Source organism: Panthera leo, chromosome C2 (genome assembly GCF_018350215.1).
Source record: "Panthera leo isolate Ple1 chromosome C2, P.leo_Ple1_pat1.1, whole genome shotgun sequence".
NCBI classification, from domain to species: domain Eukaryota; kingdom Metazoa; phylum Chordata; class Mammalia; order Carnivora; family Felidae; genus Panthera; species Panthera leo.
Genome location: NC_056687.1, coordinates 114690418 through 114714356, shown reverse-complemented (window position 1 = coordinate 114714356; position 23939 = coordinate 114690418). Strand labels below are relative to the sequence as shown.

The 23939-nt window shown below is 39.9% G+C and overlaps 1 protein-coding gene across 3 annotated transcripts in view; it reads right to left on the bottom strand.

The window, feature by feature from the left end:
• LOC122229498 (ceruloplasmin) overlaps window positions 1-14281 on the bottom strand; it is a 68221-nt gene extending 53940 nt beyond the window's left edge. For 2 of the 3 annotated variants that reach the window (XM_042954690.1, XM_042954692.1), the window contains exons 1-4: window positions 13951-14280; window positions 10339-10586; window positions 8156-8368; window positions 7082-7255 (exon numbers count right to left, since the gene is read on the bottom strand). In XM_042954690.1, the coding sequence (XP_042810624.1) occupies window positions 7082-7255; window positions 8156-8368; window positions 10339-10586; window positions 13951-14096 (781 nt within the window). In that variant the 5' untranslated portion in view covers window positions 14097-14280. Of the gene's footprint in view, window positions 1-7081; window positions 7256-8155; window positions 8369-10338; window positions 10587-13950 lie in introns of all 3 variants that reach the window. The other variant, XM_042954691.1, reaches the window with a different exon arrangement.
• Between the last annotated feature and the right edge of the window lie 9658 nt (window positions 14282-23939).

Sequence of the window (23939 nt, the reverse complement as noted above, 5' to 3'; positions counted from 1 at the left end):
GTTGGTTTTTCGAAAAAATAAACAAAATTGATAAACCTCTAGCCAGGCTTCTCAAAAAGAGAAGGGGGAGGACCCAAATAGATAAAATCATGAATGAAAATGGAATTATTACAGCCAATCCCTCAGAAATACAAGCAATTATCAGGGAATGCTATGAAAAATTATATGCCAAAATGTTGGGGAAGATAGCAGTGTAGGAGGATGCTAGGCTCATGGCGTCCTGCGGATCACTTAGATTCCACCCACACCGGCCTAAATAACCCAGAAAACTGCCAGAAGACTAGTAGAATGGATTCTCCAGAGCCAAGCATAGATGAGAGGCCCACGGAAGAGAGTAGGAAGGGTGGAGAGGCGGTGTGTGCTACACGGACTGCTGGGAGGGAGCCGGGGTGGAGGGGCAGCCCGCCGGCAAAGCAGAGCCCCCGAGTCTTGCTTGCAAAAGCGGAGGGGCCAGACGGAGTGTGTTCTGACAACAAGCGGGACTTAACATCTGGAAGGTTATAAGTTAACAGCTCTGCTCAGAGAGCGGGAGGGCTGGAGGACAACGGGAGGGAGAGTTGTTGAGCCCCAGACGACAGAGCTCAGCTTGGTGGGGAACAAAGGCGCTCACCAGCGCCATCTCCCTCGCCCATCCCCCAGCCAAAATCCCAAAGGGAACCAGTTCCTGTCAGGGAACTTGCTTGCACTGCGCAAACACCCAACACTGTGCTTCTGCGGATCCATCCCTCCGAAAGGTCTGACTCTCCCCCGGTGCCGCAGGGCCCCTCCCGAAGCAGATCACTGAAGGAAAAGCTAGCTGAGCCTACGCCTCCTGCCCCTGTGCATGCTGCCGATTCACCCCAGCTAATACGCCAAATCCCCAGCACCACAAGCCTAGCAGTGTGCAAGCAGCTCAGACAGGGGCCACGCCACCCCACAGTGAATCCCGCCCCTAGGAGAGGGGAAGAGAAGGTACACACCAGTCTGACTGTGGCCCCAACAGTGGGCTGGGGGCAGACATCAGGTCTGACTGCGGCCCCACCCACCAATGCAAGTTATTCAAGACAGCACAGAGGAAGTGCCCTGCAGTTCCCCACCACTCCAGGGACTATCCAAAATGACAAAACGGAAGAATTCCCCTCAAAAGAAACTCCAGGAAATAGCGACAGCTAACGAACTGATCAAAAATGTTGTAAACAATATAACAGAAAGTGAATTTAGAATAATAGTCATAAAATTAATTGCTGGGCTTGAAAACAGTATAGAGGACAGCAGAGAATCTATTGCTACAGAAATCAAGGGACTAAGGAACAGCCAGGAGGAGACAAAAAATGCTATTAAAGAGTTGCAAAATAAAATGGAGGCTACCACAGCTTGGATTGAAGAGGCAGAGGAGAGAATAGGTGAACTAGAAGATAAAGTTATGGAAAAAGAAGAAGCTGAGAAAAAGAGAGACAAAAAAAATCCAGGCGTATGAGGGGAAAATTAGAGAACAAAGCGATGCACTAAAGAGAAATAATCTACGTATAATTGGTATTCCAGAGGAGGAAGAGAGAGGGAAAGGTGCTGAAGGTGTACTTGAAGAAATCATAGCTGAGAACTTTCCTGATCTGGGGAAGGAAAAAGGCATTGAAATCCAAGAGGCACATTGAACTCCCTTCAGACGTAACTTGAATCGATCTTCTGCACGACATATCATAGTGAAACTGGCAAAATACAACGATAAAGAGAAAATTCTGAAAGCAGCTAGGGATAAATGTGCTCTAACATATAAAGGGAGACCGATAAGACTCGTGACGGATCTCACTACTGAAACTTGGCAGGCCAGAAAGGAATGGCAGGAAGTCTTCAATGTAATGAACAGAAAAAAATATGCAGCCGAGAATCCTTTATCCAGCAAATCTGTCATTTAGAATAGAAGGAGAGATAAAGGTCTTCCCAAACAAAAACTGAAGGAATTCATCACCACTAAACCAGCCCTACAAGAGATCCTAAGGGGGATCATGTGAGACAAAGTACTAGAGACATCGCTACAAGCATGAAACCTACATACATCACAATGACTCTAAACCCATATCTTTCTATAATAAGACTGAATGCAAATGGACTAAATGCACCAACCAAAAGACATAGGGTATCAGAATGGATAAAAAAACAAGACCCATCTATTTGCTGTCTATAAGAGACTCATTTTAGACCTGAGGACACTTTCAGATTGAAAGTGAGGGGATGGAGAACTATCTATCATGCTACTGGAAGTCAAAAGAAAGCTGGAGTAGCCATACTTATATCAGACAAACTAGACTTTAAATTAAAGGCTGTAACAAGAGATGAAAAAGGGCATTATATAATCATTACAGGGTCTATCCTCCAAGAAGAACTAACAATTATAAATGTCTATCACCGAATACAGGAGCCCCCAAATATATAAAACAATTACTCACAAACATAAGCAACCTTATTGACAAAAATGTGGTATTTTCAGGGGACTTTAATACTCCACTAACAGCAATGGATAGATCATCTAGACACATGGTCAATAAAGAAACAAGAACCCTGAATGATTAATGGATCAGATGGACTTGACAGATATATTTACAACTCTGAATCCCAAAGCAACAGAATATATTATTGGATCAGATGGACTTGACAGATATATTTACAACTCTGCATCCCAAAGCAACAGAATATACTTTCTTCTTGAGTACACATGGAACATTCTCCAAGATAGATCACATACTGGGTCACAAAACAGCCCTTCATAAGTATACAAGAATTGAGATCATACCATGCACACTTTCAGACCACAATGCTATGAAGCTTGAAATCAACCACAGGAAAAAGTCTGGAAAACCTCCAAAAGCATGGAGGTTAAAGAACACCCTACTAAAGAAGAGTGGGTCAACCAGACAATTAGAGAAGAAATTTAAAAATATATGGAAACAAATGAAAATGAAAATACAACAACCCAAATGCTTTGGGACACAGCAAAGGCAGTCCTGAGAGGAAAATACATTGCAATCCAGGCCTATCTCAAGAAACAAGAAAAATCTCAAATACAAAATCTAACAGCACACCTAAAGGAAATAGAAGCAGAACAGCAAAGACACCCCAAACCCAGCAGAATAAGAGAAATAATAAAGATCAGAGCAGAAACAAACAATATAGAATCTAAAAAGCTGTAGAGCAGATCAATGAAACCAAGAGTTGGTTTTTTGAAAAAATAAACAAAATTGATAAACCTCTAGCCAGGCTTCTCAAAAAGAAAAGGGAGAGGACCCAAATAGATAAAATCATGTATGAAAATGGAATTATTACAACCAATCCCTCAGAAATACAAGCAATTGTCAGGGAATAACATTAAAAATTATATGCCAACAAACTGGACAACCTGGAAGAAATGGACAAATTCCTAAGCACCCACACACTTCCAAAACTCAAACAGGAAGAAATAGAAAATTTGAACAGACCCATAACCAGCGAAGAAATTGAATCAGTTATCAAAAATCTCCCAACAAATAAGAGTCCAGGACCAGATGGTTTCCCAGGGGAATTCTACCAGACATTTAAAGCAGAGATAATACCTATCCTTCTCCAGCTGTTCCAAAAATAGAAAGAGAAGGAAAACTTCCAGACTCATTCTATGAAGCCAGCATTACTTTGATTCCCAAACCAGACAGAGACCCAGCAGAAAAAGAGAACTACAGACCAATATCCCTGATGAATATGGATGCAAAAATTCTCAATAAGATACTAGCAAATTGAATTCAACAGCATATAAAAAGAATTATTCACCATGATCGAGTGGGATTCATTCCTGGGCTGCCGGGCTGGTTTAATATTCGCAAATCCATCAATGTGATACATCACATTAATAAAAGAAAAGATAAGAACCATATGATCCTGTCAATCGATGCAGAAAAAGCATTTGACAAAATTCAGCATTCTTTCTTAATAAAGACCCTTGAGAAAGTTGGGATAGAAGGAACATACTTAAACATCATAAAAGCCATTTATGAAAAGCCCACAGCTAATATCATCCTCAATGGGGAAAAACTGAGAGCTTTCCCCCTGAGATCAGGAACACGACAGGGATGTCCACTCTCACCACTGTTGTTTAACATAGTGTTGGAAGTGCTAGCATCAGCAATCAGACAAAAAAAGGAAATCAAAGGCATCAAAATTGGCAAAGATGAAGTCAAGCTTTCACTTTTTGCATGATATTCCATGTAGATGACATGGAAAACCCAATAGACTCCACCAAAAGTCTGCTAGAACTGATACATGAATTCAGCAAAGTCGCAGGATATAAAATCAATGTGCAGAAATCAGTTGCATTCTTACACTAATAACGGAGCAACAGAAAGATAAATAAAGAAACTGATCCCATTCACAACTACACCAAGAAGCATAAAATACCTAGCAATAAACCTAACCAAAGATGTAAAAGATCTGTATGCTGAAAACTATAGAAAGCTTATGAAGGAAACTGAAGAAGATACAAAGAAATAGAACAACATTCTGTGCTCATGGGTTGTAAGAATAAATATTGTTGAAATGTCAATACTACCCAAAGCTATCTACACATTCAATGCAATCCCAATCAAAATTGCACCAGCATTCTTCTTGAAGCTAGAACAAGCAATCCTAAAATTCATACAGAACCACAAAAGGCCCCGAATAGCCAAAGTAATTTTGAAGAAGAAGACCAAAGCAGGAGGCATCACAATCCCAGACTTTAGCCTCTACTACAAAGCTGTCATCATCAAGACAGCATGGTATTGGCACAAAAACAGACACATAGACCAATGCAATAGAGACTCCAGAATTGGACCCACAAAAGTAGGGCCAACTAGTCTTTGACAAAGCAGGAAAGACTATCCAGTGGAAAGACAGTCTCTTTAACAAATGGTGCTGGGAGAACTGGACAGCAACATGCAGAAGACCATTCACCATTCACAAAAATAAACTCAAAGTGGATAAAGGACCTGAATGTGAGACAGAAAACCATCAAAACCCTAGAGGATAAAGCAGGAAAAAACCTCTCTGACATCAGCCGCAGCAATTTCTTACTTGACACATCCCCAAAGGCAAGGGAATTAAAAGCAAAAGTGAACTATTGGGACCTCATGAAGATAAAAAGCTTCGGCATGGCAAAGGAAACAATCAACAAAACTAAAAGGCAACCAACGGAATGGGAAAAGATATTTGCAAATGACATATTAGACAAAGGGCTAGTATCCAAAATCTATGAACAACTCACCAAACTCCATACCCAAAAAAACAAATAATCCAGTGAAGAAATGGACAGAAGACATGAATTGATACTTCTCTAAAGAAGACATCCAGATGGCCAACAGGCACATGAAAAGATGCTCAATGTCACTCCTCATCAGGGAAATACAAACCAAAACCACACTGAGATATCACCTCATGCCGGTCAGAGTGGCTAAAATGAACAAATCAGGAGACTATAGATGCTGGAGAGGATGTGGAGAAACGGGAACCCTCTTGCACTGTTGGTGGGAATGCAGACTGGTGCAGCCACTCTGGAAAACAGTGTGGAGGTTCCTCAAAAAATTAAGAATAGATCTACCCTATGACCCAACAATAGCACTTCTAGGAATTTACCCAAGGGATACAGGAGTGCTGATGCATAGGACCACTTGTACCCCAATGTTTATAGCAGCACTCTCAACAATAGCCAAATTATAGAAAGAGCCTAAATGTCCATCAACTGATGAATGGATAAAGAAATTGTGGTTTGTATCTACAATGGAATACTACATGGCAATGAGAAAGAATGAAACATGGCCCTTTGTAGCAACCTGGATGGAACTGGAGAGTGTGATGCTAAGTGAAATAAGCCATACAGAGAAAGACAGATACCATATGTTTTCACTCTTATGTTGATACTGAGAAACTTAACAGAAGACCATGGGGGAGGGGAAGGGGGAAAAAAAGTTACAGAGAGGGAAGGAGGCAAATCATCAGAGACTCTTAAAAACTGAGAATAAACTGAGGGTTGATGGGGGGTAGGAGGGAGGGGAAAGTGGGTGATGGGCATTGAGGAGGGCACCTGTTGGGATGAGCACTGGGTGTTGTATGGAAACCAATTTGACAATAAGTTTCATATAAAAAAATAAAAATAAAATAAAGAAACCTAGGATCACTATTCAAACTGGGTGGTCCTAGAGATAAGATAGAAATTGGTTCTGGGAAACACCATGAATGTATGTGATACAACAGAGGTACGACCAGACCTATCCAGACTAGACCTTGAGTATCTTTTTCTAACATCTATTTTGTTAGTGCATAACAAAGGCAGGATTGAAGTATAGAAAGGGGACCTTCCAGCCAGAAATAAACAAAAGTTGGGGGGAAAAATCTGCACTTTGTTAGTTTTTCTGCTTTGGTAGTTTTTTTTTGTATTCTCGGTTTCTGAGTAAAGGTAATTTTGAAGAAGCTGAATACAAACAAACAAAAAGCCATACTTATTGGTCTAGTTGGTGTTAAGAGATTTAATTTCTTATGCAAATTCTGAGTGATAGACAACCTTACTAAGCTCATTATTTTGAGTCTGAGAATTAAGGAGGAGCCTAGGCAGTAAAGAAAGCATTTCTAGAAGAAATAAAGTGAATTAAAAGATAGAAAAAAAATGATGCAGAGGGACAATGTATATATAAAAGAAATACCTTTTAGAACTGTAGTTTGAGCTATCTTAAGTATAGTTCAATGCTTTATGATATAAAGATAATTTTCAGCATTTAGTTTAATAATTGTAGGCAGCCTCAAATAAATTTTAGAATGAGTTTGGAGAATAAACAAACATATAAATAAATATAACATACGTATACATTAAACCAAAATTGATGATGTTTTCTCCTTATTAGTTTGGGAACAATTTGGTGTATCCAGTTTTACCTGGCACAGAGTTTTGATTTGATCTGTTTAGCTAAATATGAAGTTGCAGGTTTAATAAGCTTTCTTATCAGGGCCAGAGATTAGAAACACACTACTTATTCATGTGAAGGAATAGATCTAGCAGACTTAATGGATCAAGAAAAATAAGATTAAGTTAACACGCTTTCTGTAATCTTACAATACATCCTGTTACTCTCTTGGAAATCTTCGTTATCTTCCTCAACTTTCTCTGGTTCAGAGCAGTAGGTTTTAATGTTGTCATATAGGTACCAGCTGAGATTTTCATCCACCACAGAAAACATCAGCACAAATTCTTGGTCAATATTTTTTTCTTTTTCTTGATCCAGAGAATCTGAAGTGAAAATTACTATTTTAGTAGAAGTTACTCTTTAGCATGTATTTTTAGCAGGTGATTTATAGCTTTAAAATTTTACTTTTCTAATACACCCCCAATCTGGATTTGTCACTTCTGTTTTACAGATGGAAACACCAGGAAACTTTATGTTCAGTATCCTGAGCTTACAGATACTCATATATCTGGATGCCCATTGACCACGTAACTATTCAATGCTTTTTTGGCAAATGAGAAGGTTGGAATTCAAAGTTGTGTGTATATCTTCTGGTGCATACATCCACAAACTAAGACAATAAGTCTTTGAAGGTAACTCATTATTGTTCAAGTGAGAATTAGCTTTCAAGCTCTTTTTTTTTTTTTTTTTTTTTTTTAAGTAGGCTTCATGCCTAGTGTGGAGCCCAATGTGTGGCTTGAACTCATGACTGTGAGATCAAGACCTGAGCTGATGCTTAACTGACTGAGACACTCAGATGCCCCTGGATTTCAAGCTCTTGAGCTGCATTGTCTTTTTCGTGATGCTGGAAATAGTTACTGTGATATTATATTTACCAACGCAATGCAGATAACTACAGATCTAGCACCATGGAGTGCCACTAAGGGAGCCACTTCTGGTAAAGTCACACATCTCTTCAACACCACTGTTGGAAACTGGATACAGCAAACCTATCTTCCAGGAGAGCATGTTTCTTGCAGCGTGGTAATGGGTGTGAATACTTGTTCCATTTATTTCTTCTTCTTCTCCTGCCCTGTTCTTTTCCCCTTTTTATCTAGATTTACTCCTTCTCAACCTTACCTACTCAGTCATAACACAGAAGATTTGACTTCTATGTTAAAAAACAAACTCCTCTGTCTCTTGCCTGTTGGTCATACACTGTGAGCAACAATGAAAAAATTTACCTTTTTTACAGAATATTAAAGGTCCGATGAGTCCTGAGGCAATATCTTTTGGAGCATCAATGTGGGAATGGTAAATCCTGGTCACACAATTGCTATCTCCCTCACCAGGACTTTGCTCTTGGGTGGCGTTCATTACATATGTGTACTGCTCACCAGGATGCACTTTGTCATCTGCTTTGTGAAAATCTGTGGTGTTATCAGGATAGATGGCCCCTAAGAAGCAATACGCAGTGAAGTTACAAAGTGAATGTATTTGAACTTAAAAGAGAGAATAGATGATCCATTAATTTATTTGGCAAATGTGTATTCAACTTGTAGTATGTGCCCCTTTGGGAATGTAGTGATGTCCTATTTGAACACACAAGCGTGAGAGGCTAATGACTAGGGGGTCTGGAAGCTTCACCAAAAATTTGGTTGTTATTTTTTTTTAACGTTTATTTATTTTTGAGACAGAGAGAGACAGAGCATGAACAGGGGAGGGGCAGAGAGAGAGGGAGACACAGAATCTGAAACAGGCTCCAGGCTCTGAGCTGTCAGCACAGAGCCCGACGCGGGGCTTGAACTCACGGACCGTGAGATCATGACCTGAGCCGAAGTCGGACGCTTAACCGACCAAGCCACCCAGGCGCCCCTGGTTGTTATTTTTTAACTTACTGAATACTTACTGAATCTTAAGGGAGTAGTAATAGAGCATAGTGACTTCTGGTTTGCAGTGTAAAGAACCACTTTTGCTCTGGGGTCATGGTATGGAAGTATGAACAAAATGGCTACTCTCTCTTATCATTTGAGACATCTTATAGGATGTCAAATTTCCGCCCATGAACTAACTATGGATTTTTAAAAATTCTGTACTTTTACTTTTGGAAATTTCCAAAAATACGTAAAAGTTGAGGAAATAATATGGTGAACTTCCATTTACCCATCAACCAAGCTTTAATAATGATAAACTCAAGACCAATCCTGTTTCATCTACACCCCCACCCACTCTTAACCCCATCACCATCAAATTAATTGTAAAGCAAATCCCAGGCATCATATCATTTCACTAATAAATACTTGAATATATACCTCTAAAGGATAAGAACTGTTTTTTCCTTTAACATGAAGACAATATAACTACCATGCCTTAAAAATGATTAATACCCTACTATGCCATGAATTTGTAAAAAAGAAATAAGATGGCAGTCAGCCTCTAAGCTATGAATGTAACTGTTTGTTTCAGAAAAACAAATAAAAATATATGGTCAAAACATTCACCCTCTAAAGCAAAGCCTCTGTAAAAAAGAAAACTAATAATTTTAAAGCTCTAATTTTATCTTAATTTCCAAACTTAATCCTTATAATTTCAATTAACATGGTCTCCGCATTTTTGCTTATGATAATGCCTGACATTCATTGAGCTATTACCATGTACATCATTGTCCCTATTTTATATATGAGGAAACTGAAGCATAGAGAATTTAAGTAACTTAGCTGAGATCATTATTCAGCCAGTGAAAGACAAGGCTGCACTTGAAGCTTTGTCTATTACTTTCAAAGTCCTCGCTCTTATCCATAACAAAACCCCACCTCTTTTTATCATTATCATCAACAAGTACTAAAAATGATATCAGACACCAAACCTATTCTTTGTTCTTCCTGTACCATCTTTAAGGTTTCTAAGTCCTACATTCAAATGACCTTTCCGTTAATTGTATCTCAGATGCGACTCCGGGGTCATCCAGCCATGTGTACCATTTGACTGATGCAAGAGACTACTCAGACTGCCTTAGGTAGGACAGAGTTAATCCAGAGTTAGGATGCTACATGACAATGACCACAGTATGGTCACATGTAGGAACTTTAGAGTTAAGACAACCCCTATCTTGAGTCCTGTTTCTTCCCTCTGGATGTTTGCCTTTTCTAGGCCTTCATGCACATTGCCTAGTCCTCTCATTCTCTTTGGCTGGCGAGTTGCCAGGCACTGGTAGGGAAGTCCCAGCTCTTGCTGCCTCTCACTGTATAGTCTACCCAAGAGTTCTTTCACACAAGCAAGTGCAACCAAGGGAAACACAGCATAGTAACACACTTACACATCTTCTCCAGGAGGGGAGGCCATAATCTTAGATGTTAAAAAAAAAAAAAAAAAGTGCTCCTACTGAAAATTACGAGGAAATTCCAGCTAGACTATGAGCTGAACTTACCCTCATGTTCCTTATGGTAAGTTACTCCATGTGGATGGAAAGTGTAGGGCCTAGAGGCAAAGTTTTTTAGGTGAACATAAACTTGATCTTCAGTTTCAGCTTTGATAACAGGGCCTAAAAACCCCAGCCAGACAGGTTTTTCTATAATTGTGCTAAAAGTTCTGTCTGTGTACTGAACATAAAGGGCCTTCTTATACAACCTTCCAATTCTATCTGGGCCATTTTGAAGATAGATATCTGAATGTTCCCTGCAAAAGAAAAGAAGACAACTCTATCAGAAGCCATCATTTCTGGGGATAACATTATAACATCTCATGTAATTAAAGAGAAATTAATGACCATATCACATCAAATGTTTGCCTGTTATTGTAGGGGTGCTTCCAAAAATGAAGAGGTGAGCTGGCACTTACCCTCCTATTTTAAGTATGTGAGGCGTCCCGCATCAGGTGTGATAGCAGCAAATCATGTGTGAAGCCACCATTAATATATGGTGTATCTCACCAGACTATTTTTCTACAGGATTTTTATGTTACAATACAGAAACACTATGAAGTCGAATACAAAGTGAAAGTAAAATGCAGGTAAAGCAGTTAAGACCTTACCTATTACTCTTTCAGCTACCGGAAGAAAATGAGTTTATAAGCAGTGAGTCCGGATATTTGAGACTTCAGAGTGTGTATATATTTTGTTTTCCTAAATACATAAAATTAATGATGCTATACTAATCCTACATTTTTTATTTCCTTTAGCAGCACTAAATCAAGATCGGAATTGATGTGTGCAGTTTATGTGGGTTTTAAAATTACCTTTGGCTGCAAATTACCCTTATGTTCTTTTAATCCCTTGCTACCGAAAATGTTTGACTAGTGAATGTTTATATTCTGCTTTGTGGCTGATTAGTAGTTGCTCGAAACTTTCTAAAAATGTTAGCAAAGTAAATTGTAGTGCGGGGCGGGGGTGGGTGGAAAAAGGAAGAAAAGAAAAGGGAAGAAAGAAAGTGGGTTCGGTGATCACACTTTTAAAGTGATTCTTAGGCTGTCCTTAACAGAAGGCTCTAAGTAGCTCATTGGGATCTGTTGGTGAGTAACACCATCTACCCATTTAGGAGGACTCACCGAAAACCTGGACTTTGGCAAGCCCCTCCACAAATGGGATCTCCTCCGATAGAATAAAAACTGCTAACACTCAGGCTGATGATCTGGGGGTTGTGCTTCTTCGTGTGAGTGTGTGTGCTGCGGACTTTCACCTCAGGGATCTTTGATGCCTCACCATTTCTTCTTAATTCCTGTGGAGCCGGCTGATCTGACTGAAGAATAAACTTTGTGTCCTCAGCTGTAAGCTCCTCGGAAAGAGTGAGAAATACTTCTCCTTCTTTTCTTCAAGACGAGAGGAGGGCTTGTCTGGAAGCTCTGGACTTCCCTTGCTGCAAAGGTTAAAGGCCCAGTTTTTCAAAACTCTAGAGCTGTAGCTCCTAAATTTTGATGCGCGTAGGAATCTACTGAGGCCCTTGAGGAAATGCAAGCTCTTGAGCCCCAGCCCCATTTATTCTGATTGCTTGCCTCTGGGGCAGGGCCCAGACATTCATAGTTTCTAACAAACACCCAGCTGTGTTCTATTGCAGGCAGGCCGCTCTGGGCTCATGGGTAACCTGAGTGGGAGGCTCCGAAGTGAAAGAAAAGAGAGCTGCCTAATCCCAGAGGCAGTGGGATTTCTTGGGACTGTGAGACAGAAGGGTGGCAGGATCTGTTTCCAGGCCATACCCTGGTGGCGGCCAGACCTCTGTTGGTATAGTTGCATGAGGACATCCGATTAAGCCTGAGTGCCGGAGGCAGGGGTGGTCCTGGAGGCTGAGTTTGAGTGGCAGCAGGTGTTGGAAACAGCAGAGCACCACGCACTGGACTGACCAGAGGACATCGACCATGAGGATCTCATCGTTGGCACCACATACCAAAGACCCCACTTTTCCTGGATTGTGTTAACTCCAGGATTCCAGATTGTTCACCGAAAAATGAACCCTTTTGATGGGAAGGGAGCCAAGCTGGAAGTTAGAAAAACAAAGAAGAGGCATCCTTTGTTTTATTTCTCTCAGTTGGTTCCATTTTCTAATTGTTGTGGTTTCCATTTTGTTAGAATGAAATAGAAAAATGGATTCAGGAAGGCTCAGAGAGACTTCAAGGGCATCCAAATGCACAGGAAAATAGGACAGGGGTGTGAATTCTTTAAAGCTGCAGCATTCGTATTAACAGAAATGGTCTTAACAAGTGGATGTTTTAACAACAGCAAAATTCTGAGGCACTGAAGACCATTGAGATTGAAAGCAGATTCCTGCAGTACTCAGTGCTGCAAGGAGGTTAGCAAGAGTACAGTGTTAGTCTGGCATACGGCTGTAGCAAAGCTCACAGTGCAAAGACAGAATTCCTCTCTTGTCACCAGACGACCCTGGCCCGCTCAGTCTTAGGCCCATTCACATCTGAGGGTAACTTTTCTCCAGCATCTCTTATTGCTAGGAGATGAGTCCTGGTGATTTTTTTTTTAATTTAAATTTGTTTTAACGTTTATTTTTGAGAGAGAGGGAGAGAGACAGAATGTGAGTGGGGCAGGGGCAGAGAGAGAGAGAGAGAGAGAGTGAGACACAGACCCTGAAGCAGGCTCCAGGCTCTGAGCTGTCAGTACAGAGCCCGACGCGGGGCTGGAACTCACAGACCGTGAGATCACCACCTGGGCTGAAGTTGAATGTTCAACTGACCTAGGCAACCCTAAAATGCATTTTTAAAAGTAGTAAACATGGGGTTTGGTGACAAATGTTTAATTGGCATTATTAAGACTGATGACCTCAGTATAAACTTCATTATAAAAACATCAAGAGCTATACTCATGCTTTTCTATATTGTATGCTGACTATTGCTTGAAATAAGAGGGCTTTCACCTGAAACACGAAAACATTTAAGTTACAGAGTTTTTTTTGACGGGGGGGAGAGCATCACAATAGCTATCTCACATATTTTGTGCATGTCTGATGTACCTCGCACTGTACTAAGAGCTTTACGTGTACCCACTCTTCAAAGAACCCGATGAGGTAGTTTTGTGATCGCCATTTTCCAGATTAGCATGCTAACGCTGAGAGAGAGAAACTTAATTAACTGCGAGTCAACTAACAAGTCTTAAGCACAGTCATGGTTATTAAAATTGTATTTGATTTCTATAAATGATGTTTTAAAGGATTAAAAATCATTTTAGTCTTACCTGCTAATAATCAATAAATGGTATAATCAACATAACATTTTGTACTGTTGTTATTTAAATTAAAGTACTTCTGCACAAACAGACAAGAAGACTGAACCCTGATGAAAGATGCAACATCGACCGGAGGAGGTAATAAGCCCACACAGATCCCCCAGGACCAAGGGGAAATCAGTCGAGCAGCCTTCCCACCCCACCCCCACCAAAACGTGCCCAGGAATTTAGAGGAGTTTTATTAGTTTCCCGGATTTCAAGTCCACATTTTGCAGTTTCCATATACAACAAATTAATAAAACATTTTATCTTCTTCCCTTTATTTTTTAATTGATAACTTATAAATTTGGTCTGTACACAATAAAAATAGTGACTTACCTGTCAACTGAAATTAGTCTCTTTTCCCCATTGTCAGGCGCATAGTTCCAAGTTGTTTCGATAATCCCAATGTAGTAATGTTTCTCTTTCGCCCAGGCTGAGTTACTATATAAAAGTAGAAAAAGACCCAGCAGCAAAATCTTCATTTTTTTTTTTTTTCCCTCGTGGAGCCTGAGAAGCAACAAAGTGAAATCAGAAGCAGGCAATTTTATAAATAAGGCTTTCTTCCTTTATTTGCTTGATTGACACATCTTCAGGTTGCACAAAAGTAAATTGTTTCGTAAAAGCAAATAACGTTTCCCACTTCGGCTCAGTTCTCGTAAGCCCAGGGGGAAAAAAAAGGTTTCTGTTGCCAGGCTTCTCTGATTACAAATAAAAAAGCCAACAGTTATTGTTGGAGCCGCTAGAGTGTGCATAACTCTGCTTTCCTCCATTTGTTGTGTAAATTCCAGGAGGGCAAAAATCATCTCTAAATGCTCCCTTTGTTCCTCGAACAATATGCCACAGTACAGCGCCCTGCTCGCAGTGAACTGTTAATAAATCATGAGGAAATTAGGCAAAATGGATTAAAATGTGTCACTCTTTACTTTTGAAATGGCTAACAATACTTGATTGCAACTTGATGAGATGAAGTACGATATTTAGCATGCCAAATTTAAGTATCCCACAATAAGAATCTTATTGTGAAGGATTTATCTATTTTGTATGCTCTTAACACATCTGCATAGAAAGTTTGCCAAATTATTCTGCATTACTATATGCAAAATAACTAGCAGAGCATAACAGGGGGTGATAATTCTGTTTTATCATTAAAGAAAGCAGACATAAGTAGATCTGTTTTCAAAGGCAAAGGTTGGTCTTAGTAAATAGGGGTTTATTAGCCTAAGTGAATACAAGTTTATTAACAGAAAATCCTGGTTGTAACACTGCACATTTTTTGTTAATATAATCCTTCAATGCATTTTATGTATTTGTCCCAAGTTATTTATAGAAATAGATTGGCATAGGAGAAAGAACCCTGATGTTTGCATAATTCATTAATTTAATAAGTATTAGTGAGTGAGCCCACTGTGTGCCAGACCCTGTTCCAAGTGCTGCAGATACAGCAGTGAATAAAGCAGACATGAAACCCTACCTTCATCAGCTTATGTTCTGCTTGCAAGAGACTGGTAATGTACAAATGAAGAGAGAAACAGCTAGTATTAGCAACAAGTGCTATGGAAAAAAAAATCAGAGAAGGACAATAGTAAGTACCAGGGAAGACAGCAGGATGAAGATCAAAATCTGATGGCACCATGTCATATCAGGCAAGAAACTTAACCTCAGTTTCCTCACCTGTAAAACCTCAGTCTGGGAGGACTATTGTCCGAATGGTAATTGAAATGATCTACTAAGTTAAGGCATAGAGATACTTCTCCCACCAGCTTATAATAATCTTAACTAATTGCCCTGATACAGAAAACTGAGTTCCAATGCTCGGTATGCCCCAAGACCTCCTTCTAGAGCCACCTTTAACTATTGTGCCCTCATGTCCACTGAGAGGAACACTGGCCAAAATCTGTGCCTTGCAAGATGCTGTTCCTTTTAAACATTGGTGTCCAGAGGGGCTCCTATTCCCAAATGTTCTACTTGGAGGGGACATCATTTAGCAGTTCATACTCCCAAAGGGAGAATGGCACAAAGCCACTGTATGAGCCAATAGCTTTCCGAGCATTTCCTTCTTTCTCATTCTCTACTCCATGCTCAAACTCAGCCCTGAGAGATGGGAGGACAGTGATCAGATCACAGCAATAATCCCTGAAGTCACTTTTTTCAGTAAGTCTACCCCATTCCCACCAAATAAATAAATTAATTAATTAACACACACACACACACACACACACACACACACACACACACGCAGCTCAGGTAGTACTATGGAGGGCTCCAGAATGTATACTTCTAGCACCACTTATATTGGTGGTGAAATGAAATGGTTAAACAGTAATACTCCTGGCCAGTGGGAGTAAATATTTTATGTTGCAATGCAGAGAAGGTCAGGAAGTCCACATTTCTGTCCTGTTTTGTGACAGTTACCCTTCCCATAAAGCTGCTGAGTGGCAGGAAGTAGGGAGAATGCGCTGAGCCTCAGGACTGTCTAAATAAGCACTGTGGGCTAATAAGCAACCAGCCATTGACAGGGTCATTTAACACTGCAAATCTTATAGTGATTCCAGAGCTGGTACTCAAAAGTGAACTTTGAATAATGCTGCAATTGAGAATTTCTGCACTCCAGAAATGTGTCACAGCAGCACAAACTGGGGTGACACAAGAAGAGCAGAGGGCCCACCAGGAGAGGCTTAGCTGACTTGGAGCATTGCAAGAAAGAAGAGAAGAATCTAGACGGGACCAAGTAGCTTATCCACTTGGCTGTGTCTGTCAGAAGGTTGTTATCTCAGAACCCTGGGGTATATCTTTGTAGTTTGTTATAAATAATCACTGCATACTTAGAGTTACATCACACAAATTTTAATCATTTTCCACAATTTCTTTCTTCTTTCTTTCTTTCTTTCTTTCTTTCCTTCTTTCTTTCTTTGTTGTTGTCTGAAAGATTTCTGGATTGGGTGAGTCTTATGTGCATTTAGCAGTTAAGGTCCTGGGGCTGATAATGGCTAAAATCAAGGAAGCTTTTGTTTTATTTCTGTTCTGGCAAGATTTCCTGCTTATACCCCCAGATTCTTTTTGGTTGATCCATGAAGCTTTTAACATGATAAATCAGAATTATTGAGAAACAAACTGCCAAGGACAGTCTTTCACTCTGTGACAGCAGGAAACACTCACTATAAAATAGCAGTCTGTTCATGACCAGTCAGACCACCATGATGTTATCTTTTTACAGGAAATTGTGCAACTCTGGAATGTTATCGGCGAGTGGGGTCACATGAAGAACTCTGATAACAAGGCCCCTGACTTGAACTAGTATAGCACCGGCTTGGCTGATCTTCTCCTCTACTGCTCAGTTCATGACTATTTAGGGAGTGTCACATAGATGGGGCTCTGGTTGCTCCATCCCCTTTGGCTGCCCATTAGTGGGTCAAGGTTAGGCTCATCACCTTCTGGCAGGTAGAGGGGTCACAGGCGGGGGAAGAGAAAGCCTAGATTCTAATCCCACAAAAGCCTTGCTGGTGTCGATGTGTACATTACAATGGAGGAGATTTGTTTTTTAATGGCATTATATTTTAATGGCCATTCTTGTTTTCTTACTACCATGCACAATGTAGAAATCAAAGCATATGATTTGTTAGCAATGGAAGAGAACCAAAATAGTAGAATCACTTTGTAATTATTTTTTTAATGTTTATTTACCTGCGAGAGTGAGAGCAAGAGAGAGAGAGTGCACGAGAGTGGGACAGAAAGAGAGAGAGGGAGACACAGAATCTGAAGCAAGCTCCAAGCTCTGAGCTGTCAGCACAGAGCCTGATGTGGGGCTCCAACTCACGGGCCACGAGATCATGACCTGAGCCGAAGTCCAAGGCTTAACTGACTGAGCCACTCAGGCTCCTCTAGAATTACTTTTATAAAAGATTAAAGAATAACTTATTCACAAGGCTTAATTACATGCAACTTCAAATATGTGACTTTCTTCCTCTCTTGCCATGTTTGACCCCATTCCCTCTTGCTTCTATTCCATGCTGGGGTAATACATTCTGTATAGCTCTTAACACTTAGAAATCTGCCTGGGTCTTAATTTACAAAAGATGATGACAGTCTTTTCCCAACTAGCATGATCCCCCAAAGATGTCAAAGCATCATAAAATATTGAAAGTTAAAAACATGATGAAAGCATATTTCTTATTGGAATTATCTGTTTATGTGACTGTCTCCTCAATTAGACTGGGCTTTCTTGGCGGACCAATGACTATGCCTTGTTTTGTGTTGAATCCTAGGCATTTAGCATAATGGTTGACACACAACTTAATAAAAATTGAAAGAATGAATAAATGTTAACTATAATAACAGTCAATAACATTTATTAGATGATGACTGTGTGCCAGCACAGTGCTTTATACATTTTATTTCATTTCATCCTCAAAACAACCAATTAGATAGATATATTAGTTTTTTTATTGCTTCTTTAATGAATCACCACAAACTCAATGGCTTAAAACAACATAAATTTAATATCTTACAGGCCTATATGTCAGAAACCAGATGTCTGTATCATCAGGCTAAAATGAAGGGGTCAGTGGGGCTGCATTCCTTTGTGGAGTCTCTAGGGGAGAACCTTTTCCTAGCCTGCTCCAGTTTTCAGGGGTTGCCCACATTCCTTGTCTCAGAGCCCCCTTCCATTTTCAAAGCCAACAATGGCAGGATGAGTCCTTACATTGCATCACTCCAACCTTCTCTTCTGTCTCCCTCTTCTACTATTAAGGACCCACCTGATAACCTTGAATAATTTCTCTATCTTAAGTTTAGTTGATTAGCAACCTTAATTCACCTTTATCATGTAAAATAACATACTTATAGGTTCCGGGGATTAGGATGAGGACATCTTTGGGAGGCCATTATTTTGCTTACAGTATACCACAAATAGATATTATTATTATTATCTTCATTTTACAGACAAGGAAACTACAGATAAGAGAGATTTTATCCCTTGTTGAAGACCCCATATCTAGCAAGTGGAATAGATGGAATTCAAATATAAGCCTGCCTGACCCAGAGATGCACTGTGATCCTCTGGGCATTAGAGAATGGTTCCAGACTATGGGCTGGGCCTCTCAGTCTCTCTGTGTTGTGGAAGGATTCCGGCCAGGGTTTGGTTGGCAGCTGGCAAATTTAGAACCTTCATTTTGTCAGTTGACAAAAAGATGACTAGATTTAGAGGGCTCACTGATTACAAACAAACTTGGAGAATAAATCAATGTGGTAATGTATTCATTTAAAAGTAAAGGAGGATGTGTATATATTATTATTATTATTATTTTGTAATCTCTGCACTCAACATGGAGCTTGAACTCACCACCCTGAGATCAAGAGTCACATGTTTTACTGACTGAGCCAGCCAGGTGGTTCATATATTATTGGGGTTTTTAAATTTTTGTTTATAAGTCTACTTAAAAAATCAAACTATGGGAAAAAAATTTCTTGGTAAGTATAGAATTTGACCAAAAGAGTGTATATTCTTAAGGCATATTCCTTTATTTTTTTCTTTGTTTTTTTTTTTTTTTTTTTTGCACTAACAATATTTCTGTTGAAATAATGAGTACTCATCATTAAAATGAGAGCAGAAAGTTGTGCTGGAGACACATCCCACTGATGCATTCTTAGTCTTTGACTCTTCCTGTTAAGAATGCATGCAGTTGAGGACTTTTCCATTCAACTCCATTCACCAAGTCACACTTCATGTATCCATTAAAATAGAGTTTATTTTACTAGACTATGACTCCTGTCCATCTCTGAATCTCAAAGTCTAGGACTGTGCTCTTAAGTGAACGAGTAGATGAATTAAGCATTGTTTTTGGTGAATTTCGGGCAACATCTTCAAAAATTAAAGAGTAGTGTAGTTTTGTCAGCAATTCTTTTAAAATTTTCAAACTTGGATGTTTCTTGTGGGAAAGGGAGGGATGGCTATTTGCATCCATATTTCATAGGTTCTCATTGGTTTCAACAACAGAGAGTGAAGTAGTATTATTACTTTTATCCAATGTTATAATAGCATTATTAGCATATTAATTTTTAAAAGTACACTTCTGGGGACACAAGTTAGAGTATTTTGGGGCAAAATGATATGATTGATAAGACTCCAGGTATTTATATATTACTTATGAATTTACAAAGTTAAAAAGTAAAAGGAATGAAAAGTCTGGCTTTGGTTTCAAATCCCATGCTGAACCCTTTTATTTCACCAATTCCTGATTTCAAATATTCTTAGCTATTGTCTAAGGCATGAGCTGTTAGCCAATGCACAAGACATGTCTAGTCCCTACTTCCTGTTCCCTCTAAGGCTACAAAGGCTCTTTCCCAGCCTTAATCAGTTAGGAGTAGCCAGATAACAGGGGTTTGACCAATGACACATTGGAAGAAGTTAGCTGGGTCTCTTCAGAAGACTTTACTTTCCTGATAAAAGGAGATGCTGCAGTCAGTTATTACTCTTTTTTTCTTCTTCTCTGCCTTCAATGTGGATGCAAGATTTAGAGTTGCAGCACCCATCTTGCAACTGCAAGGCAACAGTCATGAGGGAAAGGCCAAGGGCATTAAAGACACTGGCCTTTTATCATCAAGTTGCTAAACCAACCCTAGCAGCCACCTATCTCCTTTCTTAAAATTTTGAAAGAAACACCACTGATAATCCCCTCTTAGCTGGGTCTCCTGTTACTTGCAGCAGAACACATCTCAAATGTTAATATTGCTAGATACAAGGTGAGAGCATGACTCCTCATTCTTGGTTCTGGAAATCTGGTACTTATACATACTGTAACCTGCCACTTCCAATAATATATGGAGTTGTATTTTAAAGACTGACTCAAATTCTCACCCATACTATGAGAACTTCATTTTTTTGATGTTTGCAGTTTAGTCCTGTCTTCTTTTTTTTTTTTTTTAATTGAGCTAGACTTCAGTTTGTAGCCACTGTCTTTGTTCCTCTTGACCAAGCCCACTTCTATGTGTTGAAAGCCTTGTTACACCACTGCAGACTCTACTCCAGTGGTACAGCTTACAGAAAGAGGAAGCAGGTGGAACCAAGATGACAGAACAGCATGGAAGTTTTTTTTGCATCTTCCATCTATGAAATACAGCCAGATCAACACTAAACCATCCTGTACACCTAGAAAACTGATTTGAGGATTAACACAACAATCTGCACAACCTGAACCACAGAACTCAACAGGTACATGTCTCGGAGAGGTGAACTTGGGGAGAGAGTAGCTGCAGAGAGCAGGGAGTTGTTTTTGCTTGCAGAGAGAGGACGGAGATGGGGGTGGGGGGAGAGTATGGGACCCTCCCCCACCACCACCAAAAACAGCTGGAGACAAAGTGGAAAAGTGGAAAAAGCCGCAGGGATTGAACTAAAAAGGGAGAAAGGAGAAAGGAGAGGGTTTAAATTCCATTAAGACTCTATGAACAGGGGGAGCGCAGAGTCTGAAACTACAGCTCAATACCTGGCAGTCCTCTGGTGGGAAGGGCGAATCCGCAGGAACAGAGTGGGTCCAGGAGGTTCTCGGGCCACATGGGGAGAAGCAGTTCCTCTGCTGGAAGGACATTTGGTAGAGGTTGTGTGGCCACCTGGTCCCAGCAGACCCCAGAGAACAACCACATTCGCTGGTGCTGGAACAAGGTCATTAGGGGGAAGCCTGGCACCAGATGTGTGTTGTGATTTTCATAATCTCTGAAACACTGCTGCTACATGATCATGTGAATTTTTTCTGTAGTGGGCTGGCACCCAACCACAGTCTCTGGGCATCGGCAACAGCATGGTTCCACCAACGTTCCTGGATGGAGCCAGCACCCGGGCATTGCTCAGTGAGACCCTCCCCCAGAAGGTCTGAGCAGGTCAAAGCCACAGTCCCTCAGAAGTGAGGGGTCGGGAAACAGCCGCATCTGAGATAAAACTCAGGAGAGAGGTGCCACCTGGCAACCTGACAGCTTGGTCACAGATAGTGTAAAAGTGGGAAGTGGACGGAAGCCGGAGACAAAGGACAGGTGCATGATTGCTGGTATGGGAGAGCACACAGTTCCCATACTAGAGACTGGGTAGCTGGGTGACACCACTTTCACCCCTCCCCCACATGCACAAACACACATTCAAGTCCCACAACAATCCACCCCAGTAAGCTAAGCACCACCATCTAGTGGAGTACAGAGCCGTTACACTAAGCTCCGCCCAAGTGGGCCAACCTCGCTCTTCAGGAACACCGAAAATCTCTCTGCCTGCTTAGTTTACAGACTATAAAGTTCTTCATAGTTTGACTTCAAGGGGAAACCAATGTAATTTCAATCGTATTTCAGTCTGTTCACTGGCCCATCTATTCAATTCTCTTTTGTTTTGTTTCTTTTCTTCTTAAATACAGAAAGAAAAAAATTATTTTTATTTTAAATTTTTATTAAAAACATTGTTCTTTATTTTTTCTACTATATTTTTTACCTTGTTGTAAATTTTTCAAATTCTATTTTACTTCCATCATTTCATTTTATTCTATTTCACTGTATTCATTTTCTCAAATTTTCAAACATTTTCCTTCCCCCCCCTTTTTTCTGTAATCTATCAAACTCCTTTCAATAACCAGAACAAAACATACCCAGAATTTAGCATCATTTATTTGATTATTGTGTGTGTGTTGTTTTTAATTTAATTTTATTTTTTTTTAACCTCATCAATTCCTTTTCTCCCTTCAAAATGATGAAACGAAGGAATTCACCCTAAAAGAAAGAGCAGGAAAAAATGACAGCCAGGGACTTAATCAACACAGATACAAGAAATATGTCTCAACCAGAATTTAGAATCAAGATAATAAGAATACTAGCTGGGGTTGAAAATAGATTAGAATTCCTCTCTGCAGAGATAAAAGAAGTAAAAACTAGTCAGAATGAAATAATAAGTTCTATAACTGAGCCGCCATCTCAAATGTATGCCAAGGTGGCAAGGATGCATGAGGCAGAACAGCAAAACAGTGATATAGAGGACAAAATTATGGAGAATAATGAAGCAGAAAAAAAGAGGGAAACTGAGGCAAAAGAGCACGATTTAACAATTAGAGAAATCAGTGACTCATTAGAAAGGAACCACATCAGAATCATAGGGGTACCAGAAGATGAAGAGAGACAAAAAGGGGTAGAAAATTTATGTGAGCAAATCATAGCAGAAAACTTTCCTAACCTGGGGAAAGACAAAGACATCAAAATCCAGGAACCACAGAGGACTTCCATAAGATTCAACAAAAACCAACCATCAGCAAGGCATATCATAAGTCAAATTCACAAAAGACTCAGGCAAGGAAAGAATCATGAAAGCAGCAAGGGGGAAAAAGTCTGTAACCTACAAGGGAAGACAGTCAGGTTAGCAGCAGACCTATCCACAGAAACTTGGCAGGCCAGAAAGGAATGACAGGATATATTCAATGCGCTGAACTGGAAAAATATGCAGCCAAGAATTCTTTCTCCAACAGGTCTGTCATTCCAAATAGAAGGAGAGATTAAAAGTTTCCCAGACAAATAAAACTGAAAGGAGTTCATGACCACTAAACCAGCCCTGCAAGAAATTTTAAGGGGGACTCTGAAAGGAGAAAACACACACACACACACACACACACACACACACACACACACAAGACCAAAAGCCACAAAGACTAAAAAGGGCCAGGGAACACCACCAGAAACTCCAACTCTACAAGAAACATAACGGCAATAAACTCCTATCTTTCAGTACTGACTCTAAACATCAATGGACTAAATGCTCCAATCAAAAGACAAGGGTAACAGAATGGATAAGAAAACAAGATCCATCTATATGCTGTTTACAAGAGACCCACTTTAGACCTAAAGACACCTTCAGATTGAAAGTAAGGGATGGAGAACCATCTCTCATGCTAATGGTCGACAAAAGAAAGCTGGAGTAGCCATATTTTATCAGACAATCTAGACTTTAAAATAAAGACTGTAACAAGAGATGAAGAAGGACATTATATCATAATTAAGGGGTCTATCCACCAAGAAAACCTAAAAATTGTAAACATTTATGCTCCAAATGTGGCACACCCAAATACATACATCAATTAATCACAAACATAAAGAAATTCATTAATAATAATAACATAATAGGGGACTTCAACACCCTGCTTACAACAATGAACAGATCATCTAAACAGGAAATCAACAAGGAAACAATGGCTTTGAATGACACACTGGACCAGATGAACTTAACAGATATATTCAGATCATTTCATCCTAAAGCAGCAGAATACACATTCTTCTCCAGTGCACATGGAACATTCTCCAGAATAAATCACATA